This window comes from Neofelis nebulosa, chromosome 7 (genome assembly GCF_028018385.1).
Source record: "Neofelis nebulosa isolate mNeoNeb1 chromosome 7, mNeoNeb1.pri, whole genome shotgun sequence".
In the NCBI taxonomy this organism is placed as follows: domain Eukaryota; kingdom Metazoa; phylum Chordata; class Mammalia; order Carnivora; family Felidae; genus Neofelis; species Neofelis nebulosa.
The window spans coordinates 59,706,531-59,726,393 of NC_080788.1; the positions used below are offsets into that span (position 1 = coordinate 59,706,531).

Below are 19,863 nucleotides of genomic sequence, written 5' to 3' on the forward strand. Positions count from 1 at the left end.
TTTGCCTTACAGATATGGCCAGACTTTCTGTTTTGACTATATTTATCTAATACTAGCATCAACTAATTATCAAAGATCTTCTTTACTGTGAATGTGTGGTAATAAACACAAATGGGGAGTAATTTTTTTGTGTCTCAGTTTATCCTGAAATAACATGTTGAACATTTGTGCTGACTGTGCAAAAGCAATGGTAGATATAACTACTGTCACCTTAGCACAAATTAAGGCAATGACACCCAATAGTTACCGTATTATTTACTGCCATGCACTGGCAGGGGGGATAAAGCCAGTTCAACTTAAGAATGTCCCTGCTGAAGCTGTAAGATTAATTTAATCTCAACCCTTAAATATGTGTTAACATCCTGTAGGATGGTAAGTGCAATAAAATACTACAGCTGCAAACTTGTGCTTCCACAATTGTCTTGATAAAAAGTATCTGAGTGATTATAAGCTGAATTACACCACTTTTCTGATGGAAAAGTATTTTTACTAGAAGTAGACTTTTTAAAAATTTTTAAATGTTTGTTTATTTTTGAGACAGAGAGATGCAGAGAGCAAGTGCAAGTGGGAGAGGGGCAGAGAGAGAGGAAGACAGACACAGAATCCGAAACAGGCTCCAGGCTCTGAGCTGTCAGCACAGAGCTGGACATAGGGCTCAAACTCACAAACTGTGAGATCATGACCTGAGCGAAAGTTGGACACTTAACAAACTGAGCCACCCAGGTGCCCCAGTATTTTCTGAAAAGTGAACAAAGTAAGCCTGCCACTTCAAGAAAAACTGACACTTTTTGTTGCCAACAATAAAATCTGAGCTTTCAAGCAAAAATTCGAATTTTAGAAAACTTAGACCCAGCACCATAAGCTTGACAGTTTCCCAGTACTTAAAAACTATCCTGTTGAGATCAATGGGGATGTTCAGAAATGTAATTTTTAAGTACTGAATAATGAAATATATCAGTGTATCAAAGATCTACATAATTCAGTGAACCAATATCTTCTAAACAATCAGTGTATAGTGTTACAAAACCATACATACACATTCCAAGCGCAAGACTGACCAACGAAAAGATTATTGCAGTCCTTTCAAATTTCATCTTGGAACAAGATGAAATCATTTGACAAGTTTTGGTATAGTATCAACAGACTATCAAAATTATCTAAAAAAGATAGTAAAGTACTCTTCTGTTTAACAAATACATGCAAATATGGTTTTAAGTGCTTCAATGATAACAAACTACCTTGTATGAAGTCCACATTAAAGAGATTTGCAAAACTGTAAATAATGTTATGCTCCCATTAATTTCCTTTTTGTTTTTAGGAAATACTTAAAAACATATTATTGTATTAACATGTAGTGGATTTATAATTGCAATTAGAAATGAATATTTTCAAAATTCCTCAGGTTTTATATCTAATGAGATATACTGATAAATAGCTCACATAAACAAACGTTCTTTAGAGTTTCCAATAATTTCTAAGAACGTAAAGGAGGCTGAGATCAAAAAGTTTAAGAACACTTGCTCAAAAGAAACTACTAATGGAAATCACAAGAAAAAAGCTAAGAAGTCACCCCCCTCCCAATGGGGAAAAAAATCTGAACTGGCAGTTCACAAAAGAAAATCCACATATGGCCAATAAGCACATTCAACTTCATTAATCATCAGGGAAATACAAAATAAAAACACAATGAGATAACCACCCACCCCTGTAGAAAGGCTAAAATTAAAAAGACTGGCAATATCAAATATTGCTAAGGATGCAGGCAACTGGAACAGTCAAACAATGCTGGGTAGAATAGTACAAATACTCTGGAAAACAACTGAACAGCTTCTTAAAAGTTAAAGAGTCTTTCAACAAATGGTGCTAGGACTAACAGATATTAATATGCAAAAGAATACAGATGGACTCTTACCTCACACCATCTACAAAAATTAATTCAAAATGGATGAAAGAGTTGAATATAAGAACTAAAACTATAAAATGTATAAGAAAAAAACTGAAGCTTGCAAGAAAAAATTTATAACACTTTTAAGAAAATTCGGGCCTGGGGCGCCTGGGTGGCGCAGTCGGTTAAGCGTCCGACTTCAGCCAGGTCACGATCTCGCGGTCCGTGAGTTCAAGCCCCGCGTCAGGCTCTGGGCTGATGGCTCAGAGCCTGGAGCCTGTTTCCGATTCTGTGTCTCCCTCTCTCTCTGCCCCTCCCCCGTTCATGCTCTGTCTCTCTCTGTCCCAAAAATAAATAAAAAACGTTGAAAAAAAAAATTTAAAAAAAGAAAATTCGGGCCTAAAACTTTATCACCTTGAGTTTGGCAATAGCTTCTTGGACATGACACCAAAAATATAAGCAACAACAACAAAAAATAAATAAATTAGACTTGATTTCATCAAATTTAAAATTTTGTGCTTCAAAGGGGTCTAAAAGAATGGGAGAAAATGTCTGCAAGTCATTTATGGAACAAGGGACTTGTACCTAAAATATATAAAGAACTCTTACAACTCAATTATAAGAAGACAAAACCCAATTTAAAAATGTACAAAGATTTAAAAGACATTTCTCTGAAGAAGTTACAATGGCCAAGCTCATGAAAAGTGCTCAATGTCACGGGTCATTAGGAAAATGTATCAGAACCACAATACCATTTCACTCACTAAGATGGCTATACCTAAAAGAACAATGACAAGTGTTGAGGATGTGGAGAAACTAGAACCTTTAACTTTGTTGGTGGGACTGTAATATGGTGCAGCCATTTTGGAAAACAGTCTGCAAGTCCTTAAAAAGCTACACAGGGGGGCGCCTGGGTGGCTCAGCTGGTTAAACGTCCGACTTCGGCTCAAGTCATGATGTGTCATAATCTCACAGTCCGTGAGTTCGAGCCCCGCGTCGGGCTCTGTGCTGACAGCTCAGAGCCTGGAGCCTGCTTCAGATTCTGTGTCTCCCTCTCTCTCTGACCCTCCCCCGTTCATGCTCTGTCTCTTTCTGTCTCAAAAATAAGTAAAACATTAAAAAAAAAGCTACACAGAATTATCATATCATCCTGCAATTCTACTCTTCAGTATATTCTCAAGAGATGTGAAAACAGATTTCCACAATGGGACGCCTGGGTGGCTAGGTCCATTAAGCATCCGACTTCAGCTCAGGTCATGATCTCGCAGTCTGTGAGTTCAAGCCCCACATCAGGCCCTGTGCTGACAGCTCAGAGCCTGAAGCCTGCCTCAGATTGTGTGTGTGTGTGTGTGTGTGTGTGTGTGTGTGTGTGTGTCTGTCTCTATCTCTCTGTCCCTCCCCCACCTGCACGCACATTCTCTCTCTCAAAAAGAAACATTAAAAAAAAATTTTTTTAATAGATTTCCACAAAAAACCCTGTATGTGAATGTTCACCAGGAGTCACCTTCATAATAGCCAAAATGTGAAAATGTCCATCAACTGATAAAATGGATAATCAAAATGTTGTATATCCATGTTATAGAATATTATTACTTGGCAATAAGAAGGAATGATGAAATGATATATGCTACAACACAAATGCACACTGTGCATATATTGAAAGCTACTGAATTTATACCTTAAATGGGTGAGTTTTACGGTATTGCTAATTATGTAGGTCTCAATAAAGCAACCACAAAAAAAATTAACATGCATTATATAACTTAGCAATACCAATCTTTTTAACTTAAATATATGTCCATACATGGGCTCAACACAAATATTCATAGCAGCTTTATTCATGATAGCCAAAAAATATATACAATCCAAATGGAGACACAAATTATGTTATGCAGTATACTCACACCAACAGAATTCTGGATGGAGGGCAGAATAAAGTATGAAGACACGCAGTAACATAAGTGACTCCAAAAACTTTACACGGAGTGAAAGATGTAAGAGATGCTATATGACTACAATCATTATGAAACTCCAGAAGAGATTTATGTGATTTATAACAACAGCAGATAGATGGTTGTCTAGGGTGATAACTGTGAAACTGTCTGCAAAGACTGTAAGGGTTTTTGGGCATGAGTGTATAAATCTGTTAAAAATTCATGACAATATATACTTTAAATGAGTGTGTTTGTGTATAACTGTAACTCAATCAAGTTAACTTTTAAAAAAAAATTTTTTTTTTCAACATTTATTTATTTTTGGGACAAAGAGAGACAGAGCATGAACGGGGGAGGGGCAGAGAGAGACGGAGACACAGAATCGGAACCAGGCTCCAGGCTCTGAGCCATCAGCCCAGAGCCCAACGCGGGGCTCGAACTCACGGACCGCGAGATCGTGACCTGGCTGAAGTCGGACGCCCAACCGACTGCGCCACCCAGGCGCCCCTCAAGTTAACTTTTAAAAGTTAATATAGGAGATAGAATGATATTCTAAAAGATAACTAGTTTACCAAAAGAAGGCATAGGAAAAACAGAAAAACAATGTTGTAAATACAGAGTAAGATTAATAAACTCATAATAATTACATCTAACTCAATATGTCAACTTAAATATAAATACATAGGGTATATTTATACACAAAAGGAAAGAACTTTATCATGCAAATGCTAATAAAGTTGTGTGGCTATATAAGTATTAGGCAAAGTAAACCTCAAGGCAAATATTACTAGAGATATTGAGACATTTCACAGTGGTAACAAGAACAATTTATATTCCTCACAAATGTATATACACCTAACAAGAGAACTTAAAAATATATGAAGAAACAAAAAAATGACAGAACTGAAAGGCAAAGTAGACAAATTCACAATAACAACTGGAGATTTTTAACACCCCTCTCTTAGCAATTGATAAAACAAGTTTAAGATATAGAAGATTGAAATATTATCAGGGTGCCTGGGTGGCTCAGTCGGTTAAGTGCCCGACTTTTGATTTCAGCTCAGGTCATGATCTCATGGTTTGTGAGATCGAGCCCAGCTTCAGGCTCTACACTATCAGCATAGAGCCTGCTTGGGACTGTCTCTCTCCCCCTCTCTCTGCCCCTCCCCCGACTCATGCACTCTCTCTCAAAATAAACTAAAAGAAAAAAATATATATTATCAACGAACCTGACCTACACTAATTAATTCTAGAATATGCATTTTTTTTCAAATACACATGGGACACTCACCAAGATAGACTATATGCCAGAAAGTATAAAAAAAATACCAAAGAAATGAAATCATACAGAGTATATTCCTAGATCACAATATTAAATTAGAAAACAATTAGAAGAGATCTAAGAAATGCCCAAATATCTGGAAATTAAATAACACATTTCTAAATAATCCACAGGTCAGAAAATAAGTCACAAAACACACGCACACACGCGTGCACACACACACACGGTAATAAAGATAAAATCAGATGAGCAACACCAGGTGATGTATTTATAGAACTGCTGAATCACTCTATTGTACACTGTAACACTGTATGTTAACTAACTGAAGTTAAAATAAAAACTTAAAAAAATATATATAATCAGAATGCATGGGAAAGCAGTACTTTGAAATTCACAGCTTTAAAACTTACATTAGGGGGGTACCTGGGGGTTGCCAGGGAATGCTCAGTAGGTTGAGCATTCAACTTCAGCTCAGGTCTCTATCTCATGATCCGTGAGTTCCAGCCCCACAATGGGCTCGCTACTGTCAGTGCAGAGCCTGCTTTGGACCCTCTGTCCCCCTCTTTTTCTGCTCCTCCCCACTTGGCACTCTCTCTCTCAAAAATAAACATTTGGGGCGCCTGGGTGGTTCAGTCGGTTGAGCGTCCGACTTCAGCTCAGGTCATGAACTCATGGTTTGTGAGTTCGAGCCCCACAAAGGGCTCTTTGCTTGTCAACACAAGAGCCCGCTTTGGATCTTCTGTCCCCCTATCTCTCTTTGCCACATGCTCACTCTCAAAAATAAACAAACATTTGAAATGCCTGGGTGGCTCAGTCTTCGGTTCTTCAGACTGATGCTTCAAAGCATCAGACTTCGGTTTGGGTCATGATCTCTCGGTTTGGGAGTTCAAGCCCTGCATGAGGGTTGTGTTGACAGCTCAGAGCCTGGAGCCTGTTTCAGATTCTGTGTCTCCCTCTCTTCCTGTCCATCCCCCACTCATCCTCTGTCTCTCTGTGTCTCTTAAAAATAAACATTAAAAAAAATTAAAAATAAATACAATAAACATTTAATAAATAAATAAATATTTAAAAAATAAAATAAAACTTACATCAGGGGAGGGGCACCTGGGTGGCTCAGTTGGTTAAATGTCCCACTCTTGATTTCAGTTCAGGTCATGAGCTCAAGCTCCCTTTCAGGCTCTGCACTGAGAGCATAAGGCTTGCTTGGGATTCTCTCTCTCTGACCCTCCCTGGCTGGAACACTCTCTCCCCCTCTCTCAAAATAAATAAATAAACTTAAAAGAAAAAACTTACAGGGCGCCTGGGTGGCTCAGTTGGTGAAGTATCTGACTTGATCTTGGCTCAGTTCATGATTTCACAGTTTGTGAGTTTGAGCCCTACACTTGTCTCTGTGCTGGCAGTGCAGAGCCTGCTTGGGATTCTCTCTTCCCCTTTCTGTCCACCCCCCACTTGAGTGTGCTTTCTCTCTCAGAATGAATAAATAAACTTAAAAAAAAAAAAACTTACATTATGGGGGGAAAAGTGTTGTATCAATGATCTAAGCAAGGGGCTGGCTGGCAAACTATAGCCCAGAAACCAAGTCCAGCAAGCTGTCTGCACATAGCCAGCAAGCTAGCAATGTTTTTTCCCCACCAAAGATTTTATTTATTTTTTTAAGTAATCTCTACATCCAATATAGGGCTCAAATTCACAAACTCAAAGACCAAGAGTCGCATGCTGTACTGACTGAGCCAGTTAGGGAAACACATATGATTAAAACTGAAATATGAAATAGAAAAGCTAAACAGCCCCATATAAATTACAGAAATCAAATTTATAATAAAAGCTATCTCACAATAAAGTCTACTACTTATTTAAAGATAAAATAATACTAAGCCAATATAAGTTATTTCGGAAATAAAAAGTATAGGGAATAATTCTTGACTTGCTTTAAGATCCAAGCACCGTCCTGATCCTCAACTACTACAGACCAAAAACCTCATGAACACAGACATAAAAATACCTAAAAAAAAACCAAAAAACAAAAAACAGCAAACCAAATCCAACAATACAAGTCTGGTTTTCCATTAAAAAATATTTAATGCAAATTTAAAATTTAAAAGAAAATCTGAAGAACATCTCGATAGATGGAGAAAAGTCTTTGACAAAATTCAACACGGTATTTTTAGAAAGCCAGGAATAAAAGGAAACTTCCTCAAATGAATAAAAGATAACTATGAAAAACATTTAGTTAATATCATATCTAATAGTAAACAAACTTTTCTCTAAGATCAGCAACAGGAGGTGTTTCCTCTCACAACTTCTACAGGGCACTGTACTAGAGGTCCTAACCAATGCAGTAAGTAAAAAAAAATAAAATGTCTAAAGATCAGAAAATAAGAAAAATTATAGTTATCTGCTATATATGTTAATGTATGTATAACCAATCAACCTGATGTTCTAATTTTTGCATTCCATAATAAACAGTAAAGTACTTCATTAATCTAAGATGTTAAAGAACAGGTCTAGAGACTGACTTATATTAACTTTGGTAGGAAGGAAGAAAATTCCCAATAAAACCACAAAGCCTGGTAGTACAAAGGTTAGTTAGAGTTTTTCAAACACAGGGTACAACCACACAGTGGACTGTGAAATTAATTTAAGGTATTAAAATCATCTTTAAAAGGGGAATAAGAAGAGAAAAGAAAAATCACAGCACATCAAATATGTTAAGGGTGAGTTTTGTTTCACATACATGAATGTAGTAAAAGCTAGATTTCTTTCTGAGGGTTATACTTAAAAAATCTAAAAACACTGATTTAAGGGGTGCCTGGCTTGCTCAGTCAGCAGAGCATGCAACTCTTGTTCTCGGGGTTCTGGGTTCAAGCCCCACAATGGGTGTTGAGACTACTTAAAAATAAAACCTTAGGGGCGCCTGGGTGGCGCAGTCGGTTAAGCCTCCGACTTCAGCCAGGTCACGATCTCGCGGTCCGTGAGTTCGAGCCCCGCGTCAGGCTCTGGGCCGATGGCTGGGAGCCTGGAGCCTGTTTCCGATTCTGTGTCTCCCTCTCTCTCTGCCCCTCCCCCGTTCATGCTCTGTCTCTCTCTGTCCCAAAAATAAATTAAAAAAATAAAAAATAAAAAATAAAAAAAAAAATAAAACCTTAATAAATAAATAAACAAGCAAACATTTAACATAACAGAAAGATTTTATTATTTCTTTAGAATTATAACCATAGGCAAACTGATGACCCTTAGCTACAACAGTGTAACAGTATTTAGAGAAGAACGGAGGAAAGACCATTTTGTTATGGAAAGACTCTAGAAACTACTATTTGGAAATGTATACAGAGATTCCTGGTATAAAGCAAATATATTTTAGTTGTAAGGACTTCACTTCAAATATAGATCAGAAATCTCATTATGCTAAAAGCAGAAAGACTGCATGTCAACAATTCCTGAGTGCTTTTGTTGACAATTGCATATTCTGAAATCAGAGAAGTAAATGTTTGAATCATAAAATCTGGATTTGAAAGAGAGCAGAGATTTCATTCATCTTGTTATGGGCTGAATTATGTGTCCCCCATCAAATTCATATGTTGAAGTCCTAACCCCCAGAACTGCAGAATATAACTATATTTGGAAATATGCCTTTTAAGGGGTAATTAAGTTAAAATGGAGACATTTGGGGGGGGGGGGGTGCCTGGGTTGAGTGGCTGACTCTTGATTTTGGCTCAGATCATGATCTCACAGTTGTGAGATCAAGCCCTGTGTCAGGCTCTGCACTGAGCATGGAGCCTACTAGATATTCTCCTTCTCTCTCTGGCCCTCCCTACTTCTCAAAATAAATATTTAAAAAAACAAAATTAAATGAAATTAAAATAAAATAAAATAAAATAAAATAAAATAAAATATGGGGTCCTATTAGGATAGGCCCTAATCCAATTATGACTGGTGTCCTTACAAGAAGAGGAGATTACAACACAGACAGTATAAAGGACCGAGGGGAACTATGGAAGAACATAACAAGAAGGCAGCCATCCAAGTCAAGGAGAGAGGCCTCAGAAGAAACCAACCTGCTGATGCCCTGATCTTGGACTTCTAGCTTCTCAGCTGTAAAATAATTTCTGTTGTTTAAGCTACCCAGTCTCTGGTGTTAGGGCAATTCTAGCAAACTACTACACACTCCTTATATTCATAAATTAACAACCTATGTTTGGTTTACCTAAATACACTCATGACTAATTTATACAAAATTAAGACTAGAATACATATTATAAAACTTGGTAGTAATATAAAAATATAAAAACAAGTCAGCGATGGTAAACTAGCAAGCACCCACAGCCACTGACCCTAGACATCTTAATAGTAAACAAAAGAGCAAAAAAGTAGGGTGATATGAGGAGAGCACATTCAAAAAGTCAGGCTCCTGGGGCACCTGGGTGGCTCAGTTGGTTGAGCGTCCGACTTCAGCTCAGGTCGTGATCTTATGGTTCGGTTCGTGGGTTCAAGCCCCACGTCAGGCTCTGTGCTGACAGCTCGGAGCCTGGAGCCTACTTCGGATTCTGTGTCTCCCTCTCTCTGCCCCTCCCCCTGCTCGCACTCGGTCTCTGTCTCTCTCAAGAATAAACATTAAAAAAAAAAAAGTCAGGCTCCTGAGACAGGCATGAAAGCAATGTTAGATACCTTAGAAAGGACTACAGCTCAAAAGAAGGCTTATCTAAAGAGTTCACATACCTTTTTGTTTTAGTGTTTATTTATTTTTGAGAGTGCAAGTTGGGGAGGGGCAGGAAGAGAGAGGGAGACAAAGGATCCTAAGTGGACTCTTCACCACTGACAGCAGAGCACCCAACGCGAGGTCTCAAATCTACAAATTGTGAGATCATGACCTGAGCAGAAGTTGGGCCACCCAGGGGCCCTGCCACGTATCTTTAAAAGTCCAAAAGCAGACAAAAACGAAAGGAACCAAAAAAACAAAAGAGACAGCACAAGGAGTTGTCTAACGTGGTTTTAAAAGGATACTTGTAGAGGTAAGAGCAGTAGTTTATTATCCAGCCAGAATAAAAAACAGAAGATGAAAATATATGCAAAAAATACTATAAGGAAAAACTTCCTATAAAAAGAATAAGCTTCAAGCAGCTTTGAAATGATGATAGAATATAAATAAATGACAACATGGTTAGGTAGCATAGAATATTTAACTCTTACTTGCTTTCATCAAAAAGAATTTTCAATCCTTACACAAGATTCTATTAAGACATTATCTAGCTATTTGAGAAAGGATGGTATAGTAGAAGGAGCACTATATGAGTGTCAAAGGTATGAGAGTCAAAGGTACCTGGGTTTAAATTTTTTTTTTAACATTTATTTATTTTTTGAGACACAGGGAGCGTGAACAGGGGGAGAGGCAGAGAGAGAGAGAGACAGAGACAGAGAGAGTCAGACTCTGAAGCATGCTCCAGGCTCGGAGTTGTCAGCACAGAGCCTGACCTGGGGCTCAAACTCAAGAACCATGAGATCGTGACCTGAACCTAAGTCGGACACTTAACCGACTGACCCACCCAGGGGCCCTTGTACCTGGGTTTAAAATCTCAGTATTGTTGCTTATTGTAGAGGCAGTAGTGCATACTGGGATTAAAATGTAGGCTCTGAAACCAGGCTTTCTTGGCTTTAATGCCAGTGTTGCCACTTAAAGCTAAGTAACCCTGTACAAGTTATTTAACTTCCTGTGCCTTAGTTTCCTCATCTGTAATACAGAGATGATAGCACCTACTTCATATGGTTTGAAAGTCTTAAAGAAGTTATTATGCTTAAAGCACTGAGAACAATACATGACACATATTAATTGCTCAATTGCTGATAGTCATTACTGTTCTATTTGTTCTTTATTGTTCTTTTTTATTCAGACATTTATTACAATTATTGTTGTTATTGACATTGTGCAAGTTACCTAAATTCATTAGGCCTAAATTTTTCTCTTCTACAAAATAACAAGATAGTTATAAGAATTAAGGAGATACTAGAGGGGCGCCTGGGTGGCGCAGTCGGTTAAGCGTCCGACTTCAGCCAGGTCACGATCTCGCGGTCCGTGAGTTCGAGCCCCGCGTCAGGCTCTGGGCTGATGGCTCAGAGCCTGGAGCCTGTTTCCGTTCTGTGTCTCCCTCTCTCTCTGTCCCTCCCCCGTTCATGCTCTGTCTCTCTCTGTCCCAAAAATAAATAAAAAGTTGAAAAAAAAAAAAAAAAAAAAAAAAAAAAAAAAAAGAATTAAGGAGATACTAGATATAAAGCACCTAATTAAATATATTCAATAAACATTAATTGCCAACCCCCACCCAAATTTTGAAAAAGATAACACTGTATTCAAGATACTGAACGTAAGCAAGCAATGTATAGATTCTCAATAAAACTTTAGAATATATTATCAAAAAGATGATTTAATGATAATAAGAAATAACGACTAAAAAGCCAGTATAAGCTTAATAGGAATAATACATGACAAGCTAATTATTTACTTTACTTCTAACATAGGGTTAGTAGACTGGGAGAAAAAATAAATGTACCTTGATTTTAGCAAGACATTCCAATACTAATTTTCATAATAACCTTATAGAATATAATTTAAAAATCTATAATGAATAAGAGTACAATTAAATGATTTTGTGGCTGCGGGAAAACTCTTGCCCCCCCCCCAAATTAGTGAATAAGACATTAGTTTGCAAACAGGTTTGGCCCTATTGTATTTATTAACATCTTTTATTTTTAACTTAAGATCTTTAAGTAGACATTAATGAAAAATCCAAGATTTTGGGAAAGAAAGAAAGAAAGAAACAAACAAACAAACAAATTTCTGTAGGAAAACCCTGGATGTGTAGTTGACACAGGAAAAAATTTGCTGACTAACAAAGACAGATCTTACTACTAAAGGAGAAAAAAAGCATGATATGATATGCTATGATGACACATTAATAGAAGAATGCCCAGAGGTACCTGGGTGACTCAATCAGTTGAGCATCTGACTTCAGCTCAGGTCATAATCTCACAGTTCGTGAGTTCAAGCCCCCATCAGGCTCAGTGTTGTCAGTGCGGAGCCTGCTTCAAATCCTCTGTCCCCCTCTTTCTCTGCCCCTTCCCCACTAGCACTCTCTCTCTCAAAAATAAACATTATAAAAAATAAAAGAATGCCCAAATCAAAAGAATATGAACAGGGGTGCTGGATGGGTCAGTTGGTTAAGCATCTGACTCTTGATTTTGGTTCAGGTCATGATCTCAGGGTCCTGGGATCCTCCTTAAGATTCTCCCTCTTTCCCTCTGCCCCTCTCCCCAGCTTGTGCACATGATCTCTCAGAAAGAAAGGGGGGAAGGAAGGAGGGAGGGAGGGAGGGAGGGAGGGAGGGAGGGAGGGAGGAAGGAAGAGAAAGAAAGAAACAAAGAAAGAAGGAAAAAAAGAAAGGAAGGAAGAGAATACAAAGAGAAGTCAGAAGACATAGGAAAAACCTATCTTTCTATCAAGTTCCTTTCTTTTTTTTAACTCGAATCTTGGATTACTCATTAATGTCCACGTTAAATACATACAATGAATGATAATAACACTATTTATAGAGTACATTAAAATTTCTCAAACTGCCTTTTCTGTTTGCCATCTAATGTAAAAACAACTCTGAGGCAGACAAAGCAGTTAAAATTAGTCCCATTTTACTGTCTTCTTAAGGTTCAGAGGGGTAAAAGAATTTCCTCAGATCATTCAAGTTGGTCCAGAGTATGAATGTGAAGCATGTGACTCCTGGTCATATCCATTTTTTAACAACTTTCCCCCCTCCTTAATGAAGTAATACATTTTCAGTGTACAAGTGTTACAATTCAGATAGAGAAATCATCTCCCTAAACAATGTATTAATTAAACTCACATAAAATAAGGAAAAATTTCTTTTGCTTTTCATAATACTATGCTGAAAAAACAGAAGGTGAAGTGGGTCAGTTAAGTAGAATAAGTAATGTTTTCTTGAATGGCCATTATATATTTTTCATGTTACTACTCTTAAAATAACACCAAAATGTAGACATTTCCTTAATCTACTAGCAATATTAAGATTTCTCATCTTTGCATCCTTAAAGAAAATAACCTAAACTTCAATTTTAAGTACGAGGTAAAACCATTACCTTGGGTGTGCTTCCTTTAATGAATTTTTTAATTGAAGACAACAAGCCAGTTTCATTTTTCGGTGGTTTTTCTCCCCCTGAAGGCAGGCTATCATCAACCTCTGAATATTTCCTCTTTGCTCTAGCAGTGCGTTGTGTTTGGATTTGATTTGATTGCTGAGAAGCTTTCCGTGTTCTCAGCCTCATCTTTTATGGGTGCCACATATAAAACTACGAGAGAAAAATAACAAGGGTTATTAAAATTAAACCTAGCATGGCCAAATGTGCCCACCTTCTATAATAAAAATCCCTTGGTGTAGGTCTCCAGAGGATTAAATTAAGAAACCAAAATTTTAAGTGAAAGGATGCTTTGAACTTTTACATACTATCCCAAGTAACCTTCCCAACAACTTCTGAAATATTTTACCCTATGATCTAATAAAAATATGAGTAACACCAAAGAGTGCGCATACTCTTTCCACAGCACTATGCAACCTCCACCCATGCCAATATTACCATTCATTCAACCATTCAGTCAAGAAACATTTATTGAGCACTTACAACATTCAAGGCACTGGGCTAGGATAAGAACCTCATAAACAGTAAACCACATACAGAAGATTTTTGTCTTCTGGAGCTCATAATGTAGTGGGAAAACCCTCAATGAATGAATTAATTACCTAAGCATGATTCTAATGATCAATAATCATGCAAGTGTAAAAAGAGCAGTTGAATCATTCATTTTATAAGATCATTTTATCTTACCACACATGATACTTTAAAAATCGAATTCACATCAAAAAGAAATTATGAGGCAATCTACTTGAACTCTCTCACTTTATAGATGAGAAAATGGCTGACAAAACTGTATCAAGACAGAGGTAGTTAAGAATATACCCTAAATTAGAATCTGAAACAGAATATAAAAATTACCAAAGTAAGAATTAAGAAATGTGAATTCCAATCCTACTTCAATCACTGCTAAACTATAGTCACTTAACTGTTTTTTCACTTATATAAAGAATACGTTCATCTTACCATCCTGAGCTTCAAAATGAAAAAGGAATTAGAAAAGACTATAAACTGCAGAGAACATTAATGCTACTCACAATAGTGAATGCATTCACAGAAAAGTCTAACTCCTTTTAAGCATTCCCAACGCCTAAAGATGCCAAAAATCCTGGCAAAAGGTAGTCTTCACTGACTTAAGCTTAAGACATTATGTCTTTACTAAATCAACAGTCACAGAAAAAATGTTAGAAACTTTTAGGAAGTTATACATACATACACACACACATACACAATCTACTCCAACAAAAACCCCACACTCAAAGGATTCATCAGAGAAGTCCCTAGACACCTTTACAAACAACTATTTTTTTCCCTATAAACAAATGGTACTCAGTTGTAACTCGCCATCCCAAAATAAAAAATGCTGCCTTTTTCCCTGAAGAGTCAAAGTTAATTCTAAAGTGATTTATCATTCAAGGCATGTATTATTTACTTTAAAATCCTATTTAAAGTGTGTAAATGATGTCTTAATTCCTTAATTCTTCAGCACAGCACTCCTTAGAAAAGGAAAATGCGCATATAGCAAATGCAAGGGGGAATTCTCAAAACTATTTTTAATCAATTTCTGTAATTTTTTTAAATTAGAGAGCAAGTGGGGAAGGGGCAGAGACAGAAGCAGAGAGATCATTTTAAGCAGGCTCCATGCCCAGCACAAAAGGCCATGCAGGGATCAATCCCACGACCCTGGGACCATGATCCAAGTGAAAATCAAGAGTTGGATGCTTAACCAACTGAGCCACACAGGTTCTATTCTGAGGTCTTTTTTGTTTTGGGTTTTTTTTTTTTTAATGTTTGTTTATTTTTGAGAGAGAGAGAGAGAGCGCGCGCGCGCATGAATGGGGGACACAGAATCCAAAGCAGGTTCCAGGCTCTGAGCTGTCAGCACAGAGCCTGACAAAGTGCTCGAACTCACACACAAACTGTGAGATCATGACCTGAGCTGAAGTCGGCAGCTCAACGGAGCCACCCAGACGCCCCTATTCTTGGGTATTTTGGGGGAAAAAATTTGTTTTTTTAAATTACAGAGGGGTACCTGGGTGACTCAGTGGGTCATGATCTCGAGCCTTCCCTCCCTGGCCCCCCAACAGGGCTCCTCACTGGGAGTGGGGCCTGCTTAAAATTCTCTCTCTCAAACAAACAAAACACCTAGGAATGAATCTATCTTAAACCCAGAATCAACAAATAGGAATTATAACACCTTATGAAATAATGCACTAAGGTAAAGTAGGTCTTAAAAGACTAAAAGCATATAGGTTAAGTCCAGTCTTACAGAGTTTGGCCCATTAAAATTGCAATACTTATTGGTCATCTGCTACTAAAATGTTAAGGATGAAAACTATCTCTGCCCATGAGAATCATAAGTCTGGCAAATAAATATATATATCATAGTGTATATATAAAATTCTACATCACTCCACATGAAGAAGAGTGAAGACATTTCTGGGAAAGCTTAGGAGAAAGGTTCTTTGAACTCAAAAATAACCAGTGAGCATTTACTAGAAAGAAAGACATGAGCATTTAAAGAAAGAGTTGAAATGTAGAAGATTTTTGTCCATTCCAATAGTGAACTGTAAAAGGTGTACTTAATAGGTCTAAAAGGGCTGGGGCAGTCAAGCTTTCATGTTCTTTTTTTTTTTTTTTTTTTAACGTTTATTTATTTTTGAGACAGAGAGAGACAGAGCATGAATGGGGGAGGTTCAGAGAGAGGGAGACACAGAATCTGAAACAGGCTCCAGGCTCTGAGCTGTCAGCACAGAGCCCGACGCGGGGCTCGAACTCACGGACCGCGAGATCATGACCTGAGCCGAAGTCGGCCGCTTAACCGACTGAGCCACCCAGGCGCCCCTCTCATGAACTTTCAAAACTGACTACTCAGGCAACAGATAAAGAAAACATATACTTTTCAATTTCTCATGAAATACTTACCAATAGACCATATGCTGAGACATAAAAAAAAGCTAAATAAATGTAAAGAAAAATCTTACAAAGTATGTTCTCTGACCACAATTACAAATCAAAAACAAAAATCTTAAAAAGTACCAAATACTTGAAAATTTAAAAATATATTTATAAATAAATCATTAGTCGGGAGGAGGAGGAGAGGGGGTGGGGAGAAGAGGAAATAAAAGCACAAGGGAAATAAATTTTGGACCAAAAAAAACAAAGAGCACCATCAAAATGTCTGGGATATAATAAGCAGCATTTAGAGGGAAATTATAAACATATATGCACCTAACACCAAAGTCTCAAAATATATTAAGTAAAAACTGTCAAAAGCGAAAAATAGACAATTCAACAATAGTTGGGTATTTCAATACCTACTTCAATAATGGACAGAACTAGACAAAAGGCCAATAAGGAAACAGAAGACATGAACAATTCTCTAGACTTAAGAGATACATATGGAACATTCAATCCAACAACAGCACAATACATAATATTCTCTAGGACAGACTACATGTCAGGACACAAAACAAGTCACAATAAACTTAGAAGAATTGAAATCATACAAGTATATGGTCTCCAACTACACTGGAATGAAATTAGAAATCACAAGGAAAGAAACGAGAAATTAAGAAATATGCAGAAATTAAACAAACTCCTAAATATGTAAGCATTGTGTCAAAGAAGAAATCACAAGGTGAATTAGAAAATACTTCAGGATTAAACAAAACAAAACCACAAATACCAAAACTTATGAGATGCCCCAAAAACAGTGCTCAGAGGGAAATTTATGTAAATGCTTATAATAGAAAAAAAACCTCAGGGCACCTCGGTGGCTCAGTTGGGTGAATCTCTGACTTTGGCTCAGGTCATGATCTCGCAGTCTGTGGGTGCGAGCCCTGTGTCAAGCTCTGTGCTGACAGCTCAGAGCCTGCAACCTGCTTCAGATTCTGTGTCTCCCTCTCTCGCTCTGCCCCTCCCCTTCTCTCTCTCTCAAAAATAAATTTTAAAAAGTAAAAAACAAAAAAGAACCAAAAAAAAACCCAAAAACAAAATCTCAAGTCAGTAACAAAACTTTTCACCATAAGAAACTATAGAGAGAAAAACAAACTAAATCTAAAGCAAGCAAAAAGAAGGAAATAAAGAATAAAGCAGAAAGAACTCAAGTAGATGATTTACAAATAAACAAAATAGTGAAGCCAAAAATTTGTTCTTTGAAAAGATCAACAAAACGGACACACCTTAAATAGACTAGCGAAGAAAAAAAAGAGAGAAGACTCAACCTACTAACGTCAGGAATGAAAGATGGCTCATTAATACCAACCCTACAGAAATAAAAACAATTTTAAGGGAATACTATGAACAATCGTACACCAACAAATTAGACAACCTAGAAGAAATGGATTAATTTCTATAGAGACACAAGTAAAATGGGCTCGAGAAAACAAAATCCAAAAGATTGCATTAGTGATAAGTTCTTTAAAATCCAAAAAAAAAAAAAATCCAAGAGATTGCATTAGTGATAATTTCTTTAAAAACCTCCCACAAAGAAAAGTCCAATTTTAATGGCTTCACTGGCGAATTTTACCAAATGTCTGAAGAATTAACACCAATCCTTCTCAAACTCTTCCAAAAAATTGAGGAATACCTTCCAACTCAATCTATGAGGTCAGCATTGCTCCGATTCCACAATCAAACAAAGACACTACAAGAAAAATTAAACTACTACTCAATATCCTTTACGAAAATAGATGCAAATATCCTCAATAAAATACTAGCAAACCAAATCCTTTAGGAACATAGATGCAAATATCCTCAATAAAATACTAGCAAACCAAATCCAGCGGCTTAATAAAGGGATTACACACCATGACCAAAGTGGAATTTATTCCAGGGATGCAATTCTGGTTTAACATATGAAACTCAACCAATATAATACACCATGTTAAAAGAATAAAGGAAAAATTCCGTATGATCATCTCAACTGATGCAGAAAAAAAAAAAGCGCAATTGACTACACCCAACACCCTTTTCACAATAAAAATACTCAACAAACCAGAAATAGAAGGGAACTTCTTAAACCTGAGAAAAGGCAGCAACGAAAAATCCACAGCTATCATACTGCATAGTGAAAAACCTAAATGCTTTCCTCTTAGGTAAAAACTAAGACAAGGATGTCCACTCTTACCACTTCTATTGACATTTCACTGGAGGTTCATGCCATGGAATCAGGCAAGAACAAGAAAATTTTAAAATTCACATTAGAAAAGAAAAAGTAAAACTATCTCTTTGCAAAGGACATGACATTGCATGAAAAATAACCACAAAAGCAGAAACCATAAAAGTAAAAACTACTAACTAGACTTCATAAAAATTAAAAAGACCTGAGAAGAGACTTCATAAAAGCTAGATGATTGGCCACAAACATATGAAATGATAATACTCAATACAATTCACCATCAGAAGTGCAAGTTAAAATCAAAACAGAATACTAATCTACACTCACTTGAAAGGCAAAAATTAAAAAGACTGACAACAAATGATAGCAAGGATGTGGAACAATGAGCACTCTCATACTCTGCTGGTGGGAATATAAGGTTTTTGGTAGAAGTTGAGCAATTTCTTTCAAACAACACCTCACCCCTTGATCCAAGTTTTTATTCAAGAAAAAATGTAAACATGCCCACAGGATACTTTTACAAAACTGTTCCTGGCAGGCTTTATTTACAATAGCCCCCCAAACTGGAAACAACAAAAATGCTCAAGGACAGAAAAATGAATACTGTGGTGTCTTTACACAGTGAATAATTAGAAAACAGCAATGATCATCATTATCATCAACAACATGAAAGAATCTCAGACATTATGCTGAGCAATGGCAGCCACAAAAGAGTACATATTTGATGACACCATTAAAAAGAAATTCTATTAAAGGCAAAAATAATCTGAGGAGAAAAATCAAAATAGAAGTTGCCTTGGGGAAAAGAAATGACCTGTATGCAACAGAGTATGGATCTATTTGTCAAAACTTATAGCTAAAACCTATGTATTTCAAGGTATGTAAATTTTACAAAAATGTGTACCTGTAAAAAGTTCCTATAAACAATACTAACCAGCTAGCAAGAAGTTGGGAGTGGGTAGGGATACAAATCTAAAAAACATACAAAATATTAGTAACTACTTAAAAAGAGTGATAATTTTATAGGACTTCATGCCATTCTGTTTACATTGTGCATGTTTGATATTTTCCATTAAAAATTAGCAACAAAAGGGGCACTTAAGTGGCTCAGTCAGTTAAGCATCAGGCTTTGGCTCAGGTCATGATCTCACGGTCCAAGGGTTTGAGCCCCGCATCAGGCTCTGTGCGGACAGCTCAGAGCCTGGAGCCTGCTTCAGATTCTGTGTCTCCCTCTCTTTCTCTCTGCCCCTCCACTGCTCACACTCTATCTCTCTTGCTCAAAAATAAATAAACATTAAAAAAAAACAAAACACCTTATTATCAGAGCTACCGACAAGGTTCAGCAGTGAAACAAAACTGAATTAAGTCAAAATAGAGTACGGCAGTATCAAATGAGAAAAGCAAAGAGAACATCTACAAAAAGAGGGGTGGAGGAACATAAACTAAGCAATCT

General features: G+C 37.0%; 1 protein-coding gene across 4 annotated transcripts in view; it reads right to left on the bottom strand.

Moving 5' to 3' along the window:
• CTDSPL2 (CTD small phosphatase like 2) overlaps nucleotides 1–19,863 on the bottom strand; it is an 83,957-nt gene that overhangs the window by 43,058 nt on the left and 21,036 nt on the right. For all 4 annotated transcript variants that reach the window (XM_058737904.1, XM_058737906.1, XM_058737903.1 and 1 more), the window contains exon 2: nucleotides 13,238–13,447. In XM_058737904.1, coding sequence (XP_058593887.1) covers nucleotides 13,238–13,423 — 186 coding nt within the window. In that variant the 5' untranslated portion in view covers nucleotides 13,424–13,447. The remainder of the gene's footprint in view (nucleotides 1–13,237; nucleotides 13,448–19,863) is intronic.